A 19,266-nucleotide genomic window follows, 5' to 3' on the forward strand; every position below is an offset into this window, starting at 1 on the left:
AAGGGATTGGCCATCTCTTGGATTTATGTAAGCATCTTGCGTGTATTTAACACAATTGCCTCATGCTTTAAAGTTAAGTGTAACTGTGTCATGTAGAAACTACATGATATGCAGAGAGAGTAGATTAAATCATGTTCGAGTGAAGTAAGTCAATAATATAGCTAAATTAAATAAAATCTTGCTACACCTTTGGATCGTGGTTTGAGGAAGGCCTCCATCTCAAGCCGAAAAAAAAAGTCTACCTTGTAATTTGAGCACAAAAATTTCATGTTTCTATCTTGAACGTTAGGAAATCATGTAGGATCTGTATGAAATTCAACAACTTAATTTCTTCTTGTTGAGATGACCTGATACAAACAATCAATCAATCAATCAGAACTTTATTTGTCACATGTAAGTTGCCCTGCAGTGAAATGGGGACCCCCCGACCTTACATACACAACACAGACATCACATGGGGAGACAGGTCAGGGACCGGTAGTATTACAGAAAAACACTGAAATACAAAACAATGGGAAAGTCCAAGAGGGAAAAAGGAGACCTCTACTCATGCTGAGCTCCTGGGAGGACAGCATGAGAACAGGAAACAAAAAACTCCTCTGCACAGAAAGCACATAAATGTCCACAGCACAACATTATGGAGCACGTGACCAGTAACAGGGGTGGGTGGGGGGTGAGGAGTTGTCCCAAGCAAACACAGCAGCCATCCTGCCCTGCAGCTATTCTTCCAGCGCTGGGCCCAAACCCGCCGTGTTCTCTAGGAGGGAACAAGCATCGACGGCGTTTGGAAAGGGAGGGGGGATGGGGGGCATGGAGGTAGCTCCATGCCCTCCTGGGTTTTAAATGCACCTTAGAACACACATGCATCAACACTACAATGAGCGGGTGGAGGGAGGTTTGGAGTCTTCTCTCACCCCCATTCTCTGCGGCCTGCTGGAGGGGGAGGGCTAGTAGGAGGAGTTGGCCGTCCGACTGCGGTCTGGAGTGTGGGGCCTCCCTGCTGCTACGGAGTCGGGGTGGTCTGCCTCTCCCCACCGCAGGGAAAAGGGTAACACCACCTGGGTCTGGGTGCAGTTCCCCCCTCCAGGGGCAAGGGTACCTAGACCCGGTTTGTAGAGTACGCTTGGGGAGTGTGATTGTGTGTACAGCGTCTCTTTATGTCTGTCTCCACGTTGGTTGAGTGTGGAGTAAGTGCATATGAGAGCATGAGGGAGGGAATGGATGTTTGTGTCTGTGTGTGCCTGTATGTCTGTGTCTATATGTCAGGTTGGGTATCAGACGCCACCTCTCTGGGGACACCTCAGGCCCTCCAAGGTTTGGAGGCCTATCTCCACCTACCACCACTTCCCCTGCCAGTGGCGGACTCCCTCAGGTGTCGGTGTGTTGGTGGTTCTTTGTGTCTGGGGATGGGCGTCCAGGTACACACCAGCTCACTCCTTGGCGGCCGCTTATCGGGGCCTGGAGCCTGGGGCTCGCTCGGGCCCCTTCGGGGGTGGGGTGCCCCCGGCCTCTCGGCCTGGGGCTCGGTCACTCAGGCACAGCTGGCTGCCGGCGGAGCTCACGGGCGCGTCACTGCAACTCCCCCTGGCTTCTGCTCCGCGGCTGCTGAGTGAGCCCTCATCTGGGACTCTCCTCAGCTCTTACTGGGACAGTGGCGCGGCTGCCCCTCTGTTGGTCTTCCATGGTTTCTTGTGTTCTGGGGGCCTCTGGATGTCTGGAGTTTTGATCTCCTCCATACCTGCTTCACACCCTGGAGGACGGGGCTGTGGCCCCCCCACACTCCCTAGCAGATCGTTACATGGAGAAACCTTTGGAATACAAGCGCACTGATCCACACAGGTATGCACACAAGTGTTCACTGCTCGTAGACCCAAATTACACCTTTCTTGGCTGCTACTTCGAAGCACATCTGTCCTGCGTGCTGCACAACAACATTGAATATTTAGTATTTACTGCTGTTTACACTTAGCTAGATTAATGCAATGGTGTTGTGTTTAGTATGTTGCTTTGTTTCTTTTTTTTTTGTCTTTTTTTGCTTGTTTTCTATTCTTCTCTCAACAGGTGATCCAGGAGATTTTTATTTTTTTTCTCCCCCCCTTTCTCACTGTCCCTCTCCCCTTCTGTTTTTCCTTTCCTTCCTCTTTCTTTCTCCCTTTCCTATCTCTCACTCATGTCTGTCCCGTCTGTAACATCTGGAAATGAAATATAATAAATAATAAAAACAAAGATCGACCAAATGGACCAATACGGCAATGCCACGATGATCCATTTGGCAAAGTAAATCCATTGGGTATCCTTGTTGGTCTTCAGACAACAATTCTGATGGCTAAAGAACCAAATGGGACAGGCAAAAAAAAAAAAAAAAAAGGAAAGGGAGGGGGGATGAGTGTGTATCAGTGTATGTGTATGTCCAGAGTTCAGCTGAGACAGTGTCCTTCCCAATCTAGTGAGAGTGGTTAGTTGCTGGTCTCACAAAATTCACAAGATCACACGAGATTTCAAACTGCAGGAAAATCAGTGGAATTATAAGAGGCAGATATCTACAGACACACCACGTGTGTGCTATCGCTATTTACTGTGGTTTAACCTGTCAAGGGCAAAAATGCACAGAAGATTCTGCATCAAGCCATGAAATCATTGCTTTCCTACTTTTGTTATACCTGGATTGGTGGCATGGAGGTTAGTGCTGTTACCTCCCAGCAAGAAGGTCCTGAGTTCAAATCCACAGTTTGGCTAGTTTACAGTGGTTTCTCTCTGGGTGTTCTAGTTTCTTCCCACAGTTAAAAGTCATGCAGTCATTAGAGTTAGGTTAGGTTAATTGGCGATTCTAAGTTACCTGTGAGTGCAAGTGGTTGTTTGTCTATATTTGATAGACTGGTGTCCAGGGTGTACACCGCCTCTTACCCTATCACTTCAGGGTTATGCCCCCCTGCAACCAAGATAGGAGGATGGTAGTTGTTGTAGATTCATTCATTTTTTATGTTAACCAGACTTTGTTGAACATTATGTAATATGAAGACACCATGTAGTATTTAAGTGACCAAGTAGTACTGTGGTAAAAGTTATTGAACAGTGTTGAAATAAAATGACAAAATTGTGAAGGATTAAAATATTCCAAGAGCTCAACTTACTCCATCTGAACATGTTTCGCTTGCGTTTTATCAACACAAAATGCACAGGTTTACTGAACATGAATACGTTGTGTTGATTTATCTCAGTTGTTTAAATTTCTGCCAAGGCAAAGCAGTTGTGTGCAACCAATGTCCACTATTGAGTTAAGTAAATCCAACATGGCTGTTTTTTCAGTGTAAAACCTCAACATAAAATCAACATATTAAGAAAAGCCTCTGTTAAGATTGTTCAGGCTTTTTCATTGAACCTGCCAAATGTCTGTAGGGTGGAGCTGCTCTTGCTGCTTCAGAAGCCTGTCTACATAAGGACCTACAACTCTCTTACAGTATCACAGGACATGCAGTAGAATGTGTCAAAATATCTTAAACCCTTTGAGTAAGGTGAGAGTGGAAGCTCTCCGTTTGCTCTGAGCTCTGGATGTCTTCACTGTGATCAGCTTCGCGTTGGCAGGAACTGGCAGCTCCTTGTAACATGGTGTAGTAAAGGATGGGACACCCAGAAGTGCTTTGTCCTCGCTGGCACAGATGGCGGGGACCAAGCAGCCACAGGCACCGCCTTTCCTCGCCCTCCTCACTGCCTCATGGAAGACTTGCTGTACAGAGTGGAAGTCTTGACAGGCTGACACCTCGAAGAATACACATCCAAAATGAGACGCCAAGGCCTCACCATCCGACTGACGCACCTGTCTGATAGGACAAACTTCTCTGATTAGGAAAAACACCTTTACAACAAGTATCACTGTCATAGTCTGCAACCAACAGATGTCTTCATGAATTAAAACGAAGGTTTATAACAATACGGATCAGACAGCAGACAGTACGATTGGATAATGACCCAAAGGACACTCCAACACCAACCCAAGAGTTTGTGCAGACAAAGAAATAACATATTTTTCAATGTTCAGCTCAGTCACTCGTTCTCAGCACAACAGAGCTTTTCAGTTGCTAAAGCCGAAACTAAAGGCAGAGAGAGAAAAAACAGTGACTGCTGTAAATGAGCTCAGCACCCGGTGATGATCGTGGCGTCAAGACTTTAGGCAGTCATTGACTGCAAAGCATTTTAATCCAAAATTTTATTTTAAATTATACTAGTTTGTCCAATTATTTTGAGTATCTAACCGTCAACAATGGTTTGTTGAGTCCACTGCATTACAGATGGAAGTTAAACATATGTTAATTGTTTGTGTCTCATGATCAGTGGGTTCAACCAAAGTACCATCAAATTGTACCTAATTAAGTGTCTAATGAGTGTAAATCAAAAAGGTGTTCTAAAGGTAGTCAAATTTACAAATGAGGACTTTGGTGTCTTTTTCATTTCTCCAGGGACGTCTGAGACAAAGCTTTCTTCATGTGGCTAATTTCAGTGAAAAGGTCTACAGACTAATTTACACGCTGCCACACACACACACACACACACACACACACACACACACACACACACACACACAGATACCAGCCTGTATCTGTCCATGTCCTTCTTGTTGCCCAGAAGAATGATGGGAGTTTGTGGCCTGAAGGTTTTGTTGTGTGAGGCAAGTGTCTGCAGGTACAGCTGACAGCCATTAAAGCTCTCCATGTTATCGATGCTGTAGACCACCAGGAAGACGTTTGCCCATGACAGATAACGTTCACTGTTCACTGGACCTTCCTACAAACACACACACATACTCAATTTCATTTTCTGTAAATTACTGTGTGAGCTGTCATTAGATTCTAGACTAAAAGATTTTGCTATCAGCACAGTGCACTAATTATCTCAATTTCTAGAGAAATGAATGTCCAATGTTGCTGCTAATGGAGCTGACCAGTGTTTTGCTGCCAAAAGCTTGGATGGAAAAAAGTTGGATAAAAAGCTGAGCAGATTTATCAGAGTAAATGAATAAATAAATAAATAAAAAGTAAAAAACGTGCGGGTGGGGGGCATTTTGATACCTTGGGTATGCAGACAAGCTTTTATTTTGAAAGTCAGATATCTACAGGACACTCTCAAAAATAGATGTATCGATATCTTTTCCCTTGCAAAATGGGAAGTGCATCTATCAGTCAGCTTAGACCAAAACTTCTGGTGTCAGATATGCTGAAAAACCTTTAAATTGATTAGAAATCCCACTCTACTATTAATACAATACAAAATACTACGTAGAGTGCACTATACAGGTCAACAGATGTTCAAGATGGCCTTTACGTCATCTAACAACTGCTCACACTGTCACGGTAATACACCTGACAATTACATCCAGGCTCTTTTGGTTCTTTCCACCAGTTCAGAGTTTTGGTGCTGGATATCTGAAGTAGAGCAGGGCGACATGACCAAAAATATTTATCACGATATACATTTGAAAATTTGCGATAACGATATAACTGACGATATAACTGACACGAGACAAAATACTTTACAACTCCTCAACTTTATTAGTGCAAAAAAACCCATCAATGTATTTTCACTTAAACAAGCAGCTTACAAGACCGTGCAGAAAATGTTCCCACTAAGCCAGAAGGGAAAAAGAGGGAACACACACATGTAACATGGAAGCTCTTATAACATGTGGTTAGCCTAATTGGGCTTTCACCAAATCAGCAAAGATGCACAGAAAAGAAGATCAGACACCAACTAGGGAGGATCAGAAAGACAAGCGGAACGATCATCTCCTATGTAGCAGGTTTATCAGAGAAACTCAGGAGTCTTTTCCAAGCACAACATCCCAGTGTACTTTAGACCCAGCCACACACTCAGACACAAACTGGTTCATCCCAAACACAGAACTCCTAAACCCAAACTTGACAACGTAGTGTATGCTGTACAGAGCAGCGAGGATTGGTATAAACACATGGCACAACATAGAAGAGCCACCTCAACCAGACAAGACTCGGCTGTCCATCTACACCGAAAGGTCAAAGGTCACTTTTTATGAGGATGCCAATGTTCACATTTTGGACAGAGAGGACAGATGGTTTGAAAGAGGAGTGAAAGAAGCATCTTTTACGACACCAACTCTCTGCCATCTATAATCCAGTTTTGAGATCCCTTCCCAGACGCCTTAAGGCCCACTCACATCCTGGGCCATCTGACCTCAGTAAGTCACATGATCGGGTGGGGCCAGGTTTCACAATGGGTTCACTTGAAACCTTGGCTGATTGTGACACACACCTGTTTTCACACCTTGGCTCGTGCGATTAGGTAGAGGATTAGTAGGGGGTCCGTGACCCTCTTAGGGGCACTCCCCATAGGGCTTAACAGACAAGCTTCTCTACCATTTGCTCCTAGAACTGAAGAAGCTTCTCGGATGAGAAGTGAAACATCTTCAAGAAACTTAAAGTTGTCCAAAGGCTTTTCTTTCCAAGCTCCTTAGACTACAATCACCTGGATGACTGAGAACCGTCACAGACACATCTGTTGGGCATTTTTCTTGGAATTCAGACAATAATTCTGATAGCGCAGGACAAGACAATCGAAAAAAGGAAAGAAAAACAAGTCAGACACCGTCCTAGGTATCATGTAAATTTTCTAAAATTAACTAGAAGATTTTATTTTGAAAATGTTACCCCACTGACACGTCTTAATATGAACCAGTAAGTAATTGCAAGCTATTTAGGAAAAGTGCAAACCATTCTGGGGCTTTTATTTTGAAAACCAGACATAGGCCACAGAATAATTTCCTGTATGAAAACCAAATTTTGGCTCATACCTGTTCACAGGTGTCCATCACTCTCAGTGTGACCGGCTGCTGGTCCACCACCTCCTCAGACGAGTAGACGTCTTCTGTATATGCAAGGACACAGAACAGCCATGTTTAACTTTTCAAAGGCTTTCTATAGCTGTGCAGGAAGTAAACAATTCCAGTAAACACAGTAACGGAGCAGTGAATAAAAATAAGAAGAACCCGAATATTATCAGTGTAATGTTTCTGATTTTAATTATAACAATAGCTCTGCTCCATTGGCCTGTGTGCTCCTTGCCTGTGTAAAATATAATATGTCCTTTAATTTCAATTCAATTTATTTATATAGCGCCAAATCACAACAAAAGTCGCCTCAAGGCGCTTCATAGATACAGAGAAAAACCCAACAATCATATGACCCCCTATGAGCAGCACTTTGGCGACAGTGGGAAGGAAAAACTCCCTTTTAACAGGAAGAAACCTCCGACAGAACCAGGCTCAGGGAGGGGCGGGGCCATCTGCTGCGACCGGTTGGGGTGAGAGAAGGAAGACAGGATGAAGACATGCTGTGGAAGAGAGACAGAGGTTAATAACAGATATGATTCAATGCAGAGAGGTCTGTTAACACATAGTGAGTGAGAAAGGTGACTGGAAAGGAAAAACTCAGTGCATCATGGGAATCCCCCGGCAGCCTATGTCTATTGCAGCATAACTAAGGGAGGATTCAGGATCACCTGGTCCAGCCCTAACTATATGCTTTAGCAAAAAGGAAAGTTTGAAGCCTAATCTTAAAAGTAGAGATAGTGTCTGTCTCCCGAATCCAAATTGGAAGCTGGATCCACAGAAGAGGGGCCTGAAAACTGAAGGCTCTCCCTCCCATTCTACTTTTAAATACTCTAGGAACAACAAGTAGGCCTGCAGAGCGAGAGCGAAGTGCTCTAATAGGGTGATATGGTACTACAAGGTCATTAAGATAAGATGGGGCCTGATTATTTAAGACCTTGTATGTGAGGAGCAGGATTTTGAATTCAATTCTGGATTTAACAGGAAGCCAATGAAGGGAAGCCAAAACAGGAGAAATCTGCTCTCTCTTTCTAGTCCCTGTCAGGACTCTTGCTGCAGCATTTTGGATTAGCTGAAGGCTTTTCAGGGAGTTTTTTGGACATCCTGATAATAATGAATTACAGTCGTCCAGCCTGGAAGTAATAAATGCATGAACTAGTTTTTCAGCATCACTCTGAGACAGGATATTTCTAATTTTAGAGATGTAGCACAGATGGAAGAAAGCAGTCTTACATATTTGTTTAATATGTGCGTTGAAGGACATGTCCTGGTCAAAAATGATTCCAAGGTTTCTCACAGCGTTACTGGAGGCCAAGGTAATGCCATCCAGAGTAAGAATCTGCTTAGAGACCATATTTCTAAGACTTTCAGGGCCGAGTACAATAACCTCAGTTTGATCTGAATTAAGAAGCAGAAAGTTAGCGGCCATCCAGGTCTTTATGTCTTTAAGACATTCCTGCAGTTTAACTCATTGGTGTGTGTTATCTGGCTTCATGGACAGATAGAGCTGGGTGTCATCTGCATAGCGGTGTAAATGTATGCTATGTCTTCTAATGATGCTGCCTAAGGGAAGCATGTATAATGTAAACAGAATTGGTCCTAGCACTGAATCCTGTGGAACTCCATAATTAACCTCAGTGTGTGAAGAGGACTCTCCATTTACATGCACAAACTGGAGTCTATTAGATAGATATGATACAAACCACTGCAGTGCAGTACCTGTAATACCTACAGCATGTTCTAATCGCTCTAATAGGATATTATGGTCGACAGTATCGAACGCTGCACTGAGGTCTAGCAGGACAAGCACAGAGATGAGTCCACTGTCAGAGGCCATAAGAAGATCATTTGTAACCTTCACTAAAGCTGTTTCTGTGCTGTGATGAGCTCTGAAACCTGACTGAAACTCTTCAAACAAGCCTCTGCAGATGATCTGTTAGCTGTTTGACAACTACTCTTTCAAGGATGTTTGATATAAAGGAAGGTTGGAGATTGGCCTATAATTAGCTAAGACTGCTGGGTCTAGAGATGCTTTTTGAGTAAAGGTTTAACTACAGCCAGCTTGAAGGCCTGTGGTACATAGCCGATCATTAGAGATAGGTTGATCATATTTAAGATCGAAGAATTAATTAATGGCAGGACTTCTTTGAGCAGTTTTGTAGGAATGGGGTCTAAAAGACACGTTGATGGCTTGGAGGAAGTAATTATTGAAGTTAACTCAGAAAGATCAATTGGAGAAAAAGAGTCTAACTTAACATCAATGGTACTAAGAGTAGCTGTAGATAATATTACATCTGTGGGATGATTATTGGTAATTTTTTCTCTAATGATTAAAATGTTATTTGTGAAGAAGTTCATGAAGTCATTACTAGTTAACGTTAAAGGGATGGTTGGCTCAACAGAGCTCTGACTGTTTGTCAGCCTGGCTACAGAGCTGAAGAGAAACCTGGGGTTGTTCTTATTTTCTTCAATCAGTGATGAATAGTAAGATGTTCTGGCTTTGCGGAGGGCTTTCTTATAAAGCAGCAAACTATTTCTTCAGGCTAAATGATGATCCTCTAAATTTGTGACACGCCATTTCCTCTCCAGCTTACGATTTATCAGCTTTAAAGTACGTGTTTGAGAATTATACCACGGAGTCAGGTACTTCTGATTAGAGACCTTAGTTTTCACAGGAGCTACAGTATCCAGAGTCGTATGTAGTGAGGAGGTGAAATTATTAACAAGATAATCGACCTCTGTTGGGGTAGCGTTCAGATAGCTGCTCTGCTCTATGTTGGTACAGGGCATTGGAGATGATAACAGTGGGTGGATTATATTCTTAAACTTACACTGTTCCAAAAAATAGTAATGTCACATTATTTTACTGTGTATTTTACAGTTGTGTACTGTTTTTCTAGAATATCATTACATTTACAAAAGTAGACTGTGATCTGACATGTCAAATGTAAAATAACATAACATCACTGTAAATGTAATAAAACACAATTTACTTGTTTGTTAAATATATTTTGTTGTACATATGCATATTAAGCTCGTAAAAATACATCCAGGAATGTCTCCCATCATGCCTTGGGACATGTGCTGCTGTTTAGATGTTCTTGTTTTATTGTTTATGGTTACGTTACTTTTAACTGTTATCTTGAATGCTGTGTTTACGCCGTGGTGCAGCGTCACTGACAGCTGTTGTTTTGTAGAGAGTGACTTCTGTTGTGCTGTTGTTGAACCTTGAGGCACATTGTAGCACTGGCAAGTGTTTCAATAAATAGCTCCCCCTACCAGCTTGGGGTTAAATAACAAGCTCAATCTCTCTGTGAGCTTCGTTGTTAAGATTTCTCTGCATGCCACAATGTAAAACATTGCACGGACACGCTGTGCTAATTATATATTTTGAAAAAGAAATATAGAGGTAGGAATTGCAGTTAATATAAATAACATGACGCTAAGCATCGGCCAATGAATGTGAACTAACAACAACAAGTTCGCGGGTATGGCTGCGACCATAGGAAAAAACCCTAATATGAAGGTATTTTACTGCATTTTACAGTAATGTTCTGTTCTTCTAGAATATCATTAAAGTTACGTAAATAGACTTTGACTTCACATGTGAATGTAAATTAACGTTAAATCACTGTAATGTAATACAACATAATTGTCATGATTATTAAATGTATCTGTCTGTACATATGCATATTTAGATTGTTAAAATACATTCACAAATGTTTCATGATTTCACAAATATCTGTCCAATATTTGAAAGATTGAACTGTTGAATTCAAATGTAAATGGCCTGTATTTGTATAGCACTTTACTAGTCCCTAAGGACCCCAAAGCGCTTTACACAACCAGTCATTCACCCATTCACACACACATTCACACACTGGTGATGGCAGCTACATTGTAGCCACAGCCACCCTGGGGCGCACTGACAGAGGCGAGGCTGCTGGACACTGGCGCCACCGGGGCCTCTGACCACCACCAGTAGGCAACGGGTGAAGTGTCTCGCCCAAGGACACAACGGCCGAGACTGTCCGAGCCGGGGCTCGAACCGGCAACCTTCCGATTACAAGGCGAACTCCCAACTCTTGAGCCACGATCGCCCCTAATGCTATGGAAAAGTATATAACATGATCCCTATAAGCTTGTGTTACATCACATAAGTATTATTATCGTTGCTAGTTAGGGCGATCGTGGCTCAAGAGTTGGCAGTTCGCCTTGTGATCAGAAGACTGCCGGTTCGCGCCCCGGCTCGGACACTCTCCGTCGTTGTGTCCGTGGTCAAGACTCTCCGCCTACTAGTGATGGCCAAAGGGGCCGATGGTGCGATATGGCAGCCTCGCCTCTGTCAGTCTGTCCCAGGGCATGCAATCAATTATTATTTAAACCAACTGTTAACTGTATATTTCTGTACATTTACGCATTATGTTTCATATTTCCACATTCAGTGACCTTGTTTATAGGTAATTTCATTGTTTGATCACGTAAAAATGTTCCTAAAAGCACTTGGAAAAAGCAGAATCCCATGTCAAATTAGTGCAACAAACTCTATTTTAATTACTGAAAATAACCGTATTTTTATGGGACAGTTATTTTCTGTTATTTTACGGTCGTATTTTGGCGCCCCAGCTGCCGGAATATTACCGTTTTTTTAAGATGGTTTTTTTTTTCCAATTTATAGATGATTTCATTGTTTAATCACATTAACATGTTCCTGATTTAATGTTTAGCAGCACTTGAAAAAGGCGAGATCCCATGTCAAATTAGCGCAACTAATTGTATTTTCATTACTGGAAATAACCGTATTTTTATGGGGAGTTATTTTCTGTTATTTCACAGTCGTATTTTGGCCCCCCAGCTGCCGGAATATTACCGTTGTTTTAGGATGGTTTTTTTTAACAGTGTAGTTACAGCACTTTCAGAAAGACATCTACTGTGATAAAGTCTACTCCCCACTGCTGTGTAATCAATTATTGCAAATGTAAATGTTATCAGGAAATGATCAGACAGGAGAGGGTTTTCAAGAAACACTGTTAAATGTTCAGGTTCTATGCCATATGTTAAAACAAGATCTAGAGTGTGATTAAAGTGGTGGGTGGGTTCTTTTACATTTTGAGTGAAGCCAATTGAGTCTAATAACAGATTAAATGCCATGTTGAGGCTGTCATTTTTAGCATCTACATGGATGTTAAAATCACCCACAATAATTATTTTATCTGAGCTCAGAACTAAATTAGATATAAAGTCTGAGAAATCAGACAGAAACTCTGTGTAAGGCCCAGGTGGACGACAGATGATAACAAGTAAGACTGGTTTCTGAGTTTCACAGCTGGGGTGGACAATGCTAAGCATCAGGCTTTCAAATGAATTAAAAGTCTGTCTTGGTCTTTCATTAATTAATAGGCTGGTGTGAAAAATTGCTGCCACACCGCCCCCTCGGCCTGTGCTTCGAGATTTCTGGTAGTTAGAATGACTCGGGGGTGTTGATTCATTTAAACTAACATAATCATCCTGCTGCAACCAGGTTTCTGTAAGGCAGAGTAAATCGATTTGTTGATCAATTATTAAGTCATGTACTAACAGAGACTTGGAGGAGAGAGACCTAATATTTAATAATCCACATTTCACTGTTTTACTCTTTGGTTCAGATGTGGATACTGTATTGTTCTTTCTTTGTAATTGTTTATGTTTAAGTCGTTTGTTGATGGTTTTTAGTTTGTTTTTTGTCTGTTTGGGAGCTGACACAGTCTCTATGGAGATGGGTTTTTGGAGGGGTAGCAGGAGGAGAGAAGCTGCAGAGAGGCGTGTCAGACTGCAACTCTGCTTCCTGGTCCCAACTCTGGATAGTCATATTTTGGGGGGTTTAATAAATTTGTCCATATTTCTAGAAATGAGAGCTGCTCCATCCAAAGTGGGATGGATGCCGTCTCTCCTAACAAGACCAGGTTTCCTCCAGAAGGTTTGCCAATTATCTATGAAGCCCACATCGTTTCTGGGACACCACTCAGACAACCAGCAATTTAAGGAGAACATGCGGCTAAACATGTCACTCCTGGTCTGATTGGGGAGGGGACCAGAGAAATTTTTTTTTTTTTTAACTTTTATAATCTTGTGTAGCTTGTGGGAAATGCAGCTTGCACAGTACAGGGGGTGAAAAGGCTTCTTGCAGCTTTTTGAAAAAACCTTGATCATGTTCAGTGGTTGTTTTCAGTCTGAATGAAGGTTAAGAAAGAAAGAAGCCCACTGCATGAAGGTTCTAGGATTATCTGCATATTCAGATGCACCTTAGGGCTATACAAAGAAGGAAATTCAACATAGCCAGGCTTTCTTTGCTTTATCTAATCTGACAAAACTCCAGATAAACAGGTATCTCCAGATAAAGGTTATCAAGCTTCTTTGTTAATTCGGGCATTCTGTTTCAGTCTCTAAGTGCACTCATATTAAGGGGCATTTGATGCATCATTTTACTTTAAAAGGGACCGACTGAGTGCAGCCATTGGCATCATCAGAGGAATGAATGCTAGAGAGCTATAAAGAACCTCAAAATGTTGTAAAAGGCAACAATGCTACTGCAGATAAAACAAAGTGCAGAAATTCATGAATTCATGACAAAGAATAGAAAAATAATTATGTTCATTGAAATAAATGAGTCTGTTCCATCACAGCTGAGGGTTAAAAGTCTAAAATGTTAAAGTGCATACGCTTAAACATTACATGTCAGTCACTGTTTTCAGGTCTGACTTTGTCCCTTACACGAGAAAAGAGGAGATATAGAAATCGCTTTTGTTTGTCACCAGGTCAAAGAGAATAATAAGTGCTTCTAGACCATGATACAGTTTGTAATTCTGCCTCTGTACACCATCACAGAGGATTTTAACTCAATTCATCAATATGTGATTAAAGTGCAGTCGCCTTTACTCACCAGCATCTCTTTGGAACTCCTACTAAGACTTTCGGTGAATAGCCACAAAATAGAAGCTCAACACAACATATTTTATAAACTCTAGATCATTTATTTACTCAGTTTGTCACAGAAAGACAGAGGAACACGCCTCTCTAGGGGCAGCTGTAGATCAAAAGGTAGAGCAGGTAATCCACTAGGGATCGATACATGGCTGCTCCAGTCTGCATGCCAATGTACCGCTGGGCAAGATACTGAACCCCAGGCTGCTCTCTGATTCATTGACTGGAGCCAGGCCACTCTCCTGACAACAAAACCATTGGCTCTGCAGCTACTTCTGAGCCTCTGAAAATTGGGACTGTGTACAAATGTCTAAAATGTGAAAGTTTGTTTTTAAACAAATCTACAAATCGAAGTCATTTCTCATTCATAATGTTAGATCTGCGCACACAAATCCCAGTGAGAACGTTAAGGCTCCACAGGTTGTACATATGACTCTTCAGCAGAGATGCTAAATATCACTTACAGCATACTGCGAGTAAAAGAATCAATGAAAATGAAACGTATTCAGTCCATTTTCATTTGAAACTCTGAACGTAATCGGCTCCAGAACAGCATGGGGGTGGGGTGATGCACTCAAGAGTGAAAATGTGTCCCACAGAAACTTAACAAAAGTCACATTAAAAGGAAACACAACAGGCTGAAGACAATTACAACTGTAAAACACAAACAACAATATGGTGAAACTGGCTTCCAAGACACAATACAAATACTTGAGCATGAAGGGGAAATATACTGGGTGGAAATTTCACTTTAAATACAGCACTTTCATCACCATCGACCAGCAATGCTGTCTGTTTTCTTACCTAGGTTGGGGTCATATTCAGTGATGAAGCGCTTTGTGAGAAATTTTACTGTCAGTGCTGTAAAACAAGAACAAAGACAGAAGAGAATTTACGGAGCCTCAAGAGACCAGGGTTAGTGAGGGGCATGAGAAAACCACTGCTACAAAAACACATTGAACGTTTGAGGGAAAATGCTAAATAAAACCCACCCAGGGAATTATGGAACTGTCCATCTCATGAAACAACTTCCTCTGGAAAGTTGAAATGTTTTGTTTCTACTTACTACTGAAAATCTTTTACTTTATTTCCTGGTGGATCTGGTGTTCATGCAGGCTCACTGAAGTTGTAACATTGTGATTCTTAAACATGAATTGCTAAAACAGTTATTTGGTTACAAGTAAAAACAATCTAGCAAATCAGTCAGCCCTCAGTTTAAAAAGGAAGATTAAACATCTGTTGAAGTGAAAGATTAAAAGACCTGACTTCCCGCAGCCCATCACACCAAGAATCACCAGGTTACATTCAGCAGGATTACACGTCTTCACCTTCCCAAACATCATCGACAGGAATATCTTCAGAGAGACCGTTACACAGACTTATTCCTGACAGATGCCCCTGCTTTCAAATGATGCTAACAGGGAGAAAATAGACATCCAAACATGCTGAATCTGAGAAATATGCTTGTTTTCTCTTCTCTCAGATGAAAATACTGAAAATAAAAAGACTATAAGATCCAGATGTGTGCTGTGATCACAGTGTGCCTCTACTGCTCCGGGGAAAGCAGAAACGGTGTCGTGTGCAAATGATGCACTGACCTCTCCATTTTAGGAAAAAGATTTCAAACGGAGCCTGAAAAAGCTAAACTGAACTGGATGGAAGCACCACCAGGGCCCTATTTCAGGAAGCCAGTTTAGAAAACTCAGAGTGAAAAACGATACTCAGGGTTGAGTAACCCCGAACTGTCCAACTCGGAATATTCGGTTTCAGAAAGGCTGATAACACTTAGTTCAATCAACGCGGAGTTGCTTTAACCCCAAGTTAACTCATTCACTGCCAGCCATGAGTCAACGTATGTTTTCAATTGACGTCTATAGACGTCAATGGCAGTGAATGAGTTAAGCGCGCGCACGAGGATACATAAAGCCCTGATTAGTGGAGCACAGATTAAGCGAGTCACCATGGAGACGGAGGGAAAGAAGGCGCGGTCAATGTATTTTACAGCGCTTGAGGCCGAAATTCTGATGGCAGCATATGCCGATAACATGCAAATTTTGCAGAAAAAAAGTAACACAGCCCCAGCTGCAAAACAAAGGGAGCATACATGGCAAAACATAGCCGACAGAGTCAATGCGTGAGTGTTAATTTAAACATTGATCTAGGGATTTCCACCCATTTTACACGTTATTTTATTATATTTTATTTTGTATTTTATACATTTTTTTTCATGATGTGATGTGAGCGCAGGTGCAACCCAACAGGCCCCAAATGTTCCTGGCAGCAAGTAAAAATGAAATATAAAAATATAGTCCAAACAGGTAAGGTGTAATTGTATTATGAGCCATAGTGCTTGGTCTGTTTGTCCGATGTAAATCAATTGCAGTTAGAGGCTACATTACTTTTCTTTCTGTAAGCACTTATTGAAATTATCTGAGCATATTACAAGTAAATATTTGCTTACTCTGTATGCTCAAATGTGACCCGTTATGGCCACTAGAAAAAAAGCGGAGGCCCGAAAAACAGGTGGGGGTCCTCCACCACCACCACTCACAGAGGCTGAGCAGTTGGCTTCCACATTTGTGATAATGTTGGCAGCATCACATATGATCTTCACAGTGCAGAGAACACAAATTAGCATCCATTACTATAATGAAATAATTTGTTAGTTTGAAATGCTACAGGGAACTATGTACCTGTACATTAATGCTGTGGAAAGACTTCCTGTTCACATAGTCTCCTTCATTTACTGAAGGAGCAATGATTGGAATGTGAGTGCCATCTATACAGCCAATCACGCCTGGGAACCCTGAGAATAAATGTAAAATGTAAGTAGTAGTTCAAGTATCACCACATCATGAATTAAGCACGCTCTAATCACTCTCTCCCGGCGGAGAGCTCTGCAGAGAATTTGGGCTTCAACATCTACTGGCTCTTCAAGGAAGGGGCACGCCATGTCTGACACTTCCTACAGTCAGGTTCCCGACACAGAGGCGGAGAAGGTCAGGGTTAGTTGAAGTAAACCTGCTAGGGGGCAGGTTAGCTTCACGGAGAGTGTCGTCATAGTAACTCACTCAGGCTTCATCTGAACTCGCTTTGTGAAACTGAAAACCCAGAGTTTTCGTTAACTCAGGGTATACTTACTCAGAGTTTGCACTAAACCGGCTTCCTGAAATAGGGCCCTGGTTTACTAAGCTGAAGCTGTCCCCATGCTAGTGGAGCAAATTGTCTGATTTCACTCAAGAGAGGGCTCAGAAGTCCATCCTTTCATAAATAAACCATATATTTGTAACTGTTTCTCTTACCTCTGTACAGGGACAGTCCAAGCTTTTCTGGGTGCCAAAGGATATTTGTGTAGCACATTTTCATTCCCATTTCAAGTTCAAATCTCCCATTAAAAGAAAGCACATTTGTGATCATATTAGCAGCTTCCTTTTAACAAGATAAACCTTATCGATGCAAATGTTTGGAGAGCACTGTTACAGCAGCCAAATTATTAGGACAACCTACATAAAATTGTTTAAAGATAAGATGAATTTTATTTATCCTGAGGGATGTTTTTCTTTTTACCAAAATTAGAAGCCTTTAAGCTGTGAATAGTTTTGTCAGAGGATAACCTAGAGCAGCGGTCCCCAACCCCCGGGCCTCGGACCGGTCCGTGAGTCGTTTGGTACCGGGCCGCGAGAGTTGAGGCTCAGGTGTGAAATGTATAGTTTTCAGGGTTTTTATCGGTGTTAGGGTTCAGATATTGAGGAAGGAGAGTACAAACCACCATGGTCCAGATGATCTTGGTCAAACAATGATTTTAATGAATACACACGTGTGGGAAGAACACTCTGTACGCAGACAGCAATTGATCTTCGACTTACTCAAAGCATACACAGATTTTTATAGCATCAGGGTTTGAATTAATGACGCCCCTTAGTATTTAGTATTTATTTATTTATTGTCATTGTCAAGAACAATGAAATTGCGTTTGGGGCTTCCATACAACCAAAAAAAAGAAGAAAATAATAAATACCCCTTAAAACCCAAGTGTACATATTTAACCCAGTGTGACTCCAATGCAATAAGACAATCCTTAGCAATAATGTTCGTAGAAATTCAGACAAAGACCTGAGAAACATGACAAAATACAACAATGCAACCCATTCAATATTATTGTACTGTGAGATATGATATCAGATATGATAGTTATCTATTTAAGAAAGAGGGGGGGGGGGGGCAGGAGGGGGAAGAGAACAAAGATATGATGCACCAATGCAGACCAGTTCATTGCTATTAAGAAGTTGGATATGGTTATTGTCCGTGAGAGGGGGGCAGAGAGTTCAGGAGCCTCACAGCCTGTGGATACAGGCTGTTGGCCAGTCTGGATGTTCTGGCCTGTATAGACCTGTACCTTCTCCCTGAGGGCAGCAGATGGAAAAGGTGGCGCGCAGGGTGATGTTGGTCCCGCAGGATACTGTGCACCCTCCTCAGACAGCGAGTGGGGAAGATATTACTGATCTCTGGCAGACTTGTTCCAATAATTCTGCCAGCTTCTTTCACCACCCGCTGGAGTGCTTGCTGATCGGGCCTTGGTGCAGCTGGGGAACCACACTAGAAATCCATACATCAGAACGCTGCTGATGGCACAGTTGTAGAAGTTCAACAGAGATATATTGCCATTGAATTTAGACAATGAAAGCCTGGCTCACAGAGCAGCTGCAACACGAACAAAAAACATTAAATAGCAACATAATGTATTATATTATATTATAGTGCAAACAGATATCAAGTGGAAGACAGTCTGGATGGTCCCCCATAAATATTTGATTGTAAATGTAACCCAGGTCCCACGTAGCTATGGTAAAGCTAGGGTATGTAGTACAATGAGACTGGGCCTGGGTTCGTAGTGCTACTAGTAATGATACCTGATACCCTCTAATTTAACTAATAAGGACCACCACAACTGTATTTTACACAAATTTATCCCTCACCGGGTATTTGTTTAGACAAAAAGAAATGAATAAAATAAACAGTTACTTTTATAAAATGAATTGAATTCAAATGAACAAACAAAAATACTGTAAATGTGACTACATGGATTTTCAATAAAAGATTATCAACACAAAATACCTCTTTCTTTAGTGCCAACTGTTATTTCAGTTACAACAGCTCACACCTTTAAAAGGGATGAATTTCAACCTTTGATAATAACTTTGATTAAAACTACAACACTTACTCAATTTAAACTAAATTTGTAACAGTGGGCCCCCACACACAAACACACACACACTTTAACCTGTCCACACTACACCGGTAGCACAGTGCTTGTTGCAGGCCTGATTCGAAGTTCGGGTGCGGTGAGGCCTAAAACTGATGGCCGCTTCACTCAAACTGAGCAATAAACAAAATACGTGCACTTTAGTTCCAGTTAGTACTCACAAGTCCAATGAGTTTGTTAGTGGGGCAAT

At 41.8% G+C, this 19,266-nt stretch overlaps 1 protein-coding gene across 1 annotated transcript; it reads right to left on the reverse strand.

The window, feature by feature from the left end:
* Nucleotides 1-3,082: 3,082 nt before the first annotated feature.
* On the reverse strand, nucleotides 3,083-17,173 carry rasl12 (RAS-like, family 12). The gene is made up of 6 exons (XM_026178118.1): nucleotides 17,116-17,173; nucleotides 15,075-15,191; nucleotides 14,618-14,674; nucleotides 6,818-6,891; nucleotides 4,589-4,779; nucleotides 3,083-3,818 (listed from the first exon to the last, which is right to left on the reverse strand). The coding sequence occupies exons 1-6, from the start codon at nucleotides 17,171-17,173 to the stop codon at nucleotides 3,485-3,487; spliced, it is 831 nt and encodes a 276-aa protein (XP_026033903.1). The 3' UTR covers nucleotides 3,083-3,484.
* Nucleotides 17,174-19,266: the final 2,093 nt, after the last annotated feature.

The sequence above is a fragment of the Astatotilapia calliptera genome, chromosome 1 (assembly GCF_900246225.1).
Source record: "Astatotilapia calliptera chromosome 1, fAstCal1.2, whole genome shotgun sequence".
Taxonomy (NCBI): Eukaryota; Metazoa; Chordata; class Actinopteri; order Cichliformes; family Cichlidae; genus Astatotilapia; species Astatotilapia calliptera.

Coding starts and splice junctions, on each gene's coding strand:
- rasl12 (XM_026178118.1), bottom strand. CDS start 17,173: ATGTGCTACACAAATATCCTTTGGCACCCAGAAAAGCTTGGACTGTCC. Junction 15,192..17,115: donor TGGACTGTCCCTGTACAGAG/GTAAGAGAAACA, acceptor GTCAGGAATAAG/TCTGTGTAACGGTCTCTCTG. Junction 3,819..4,588: donor AAGGACATGGACAGATACAG/GCTGGTATCTGT, acceptor TTGTCCTATCAG/ACAGGTGCGTCAGTCGGATG.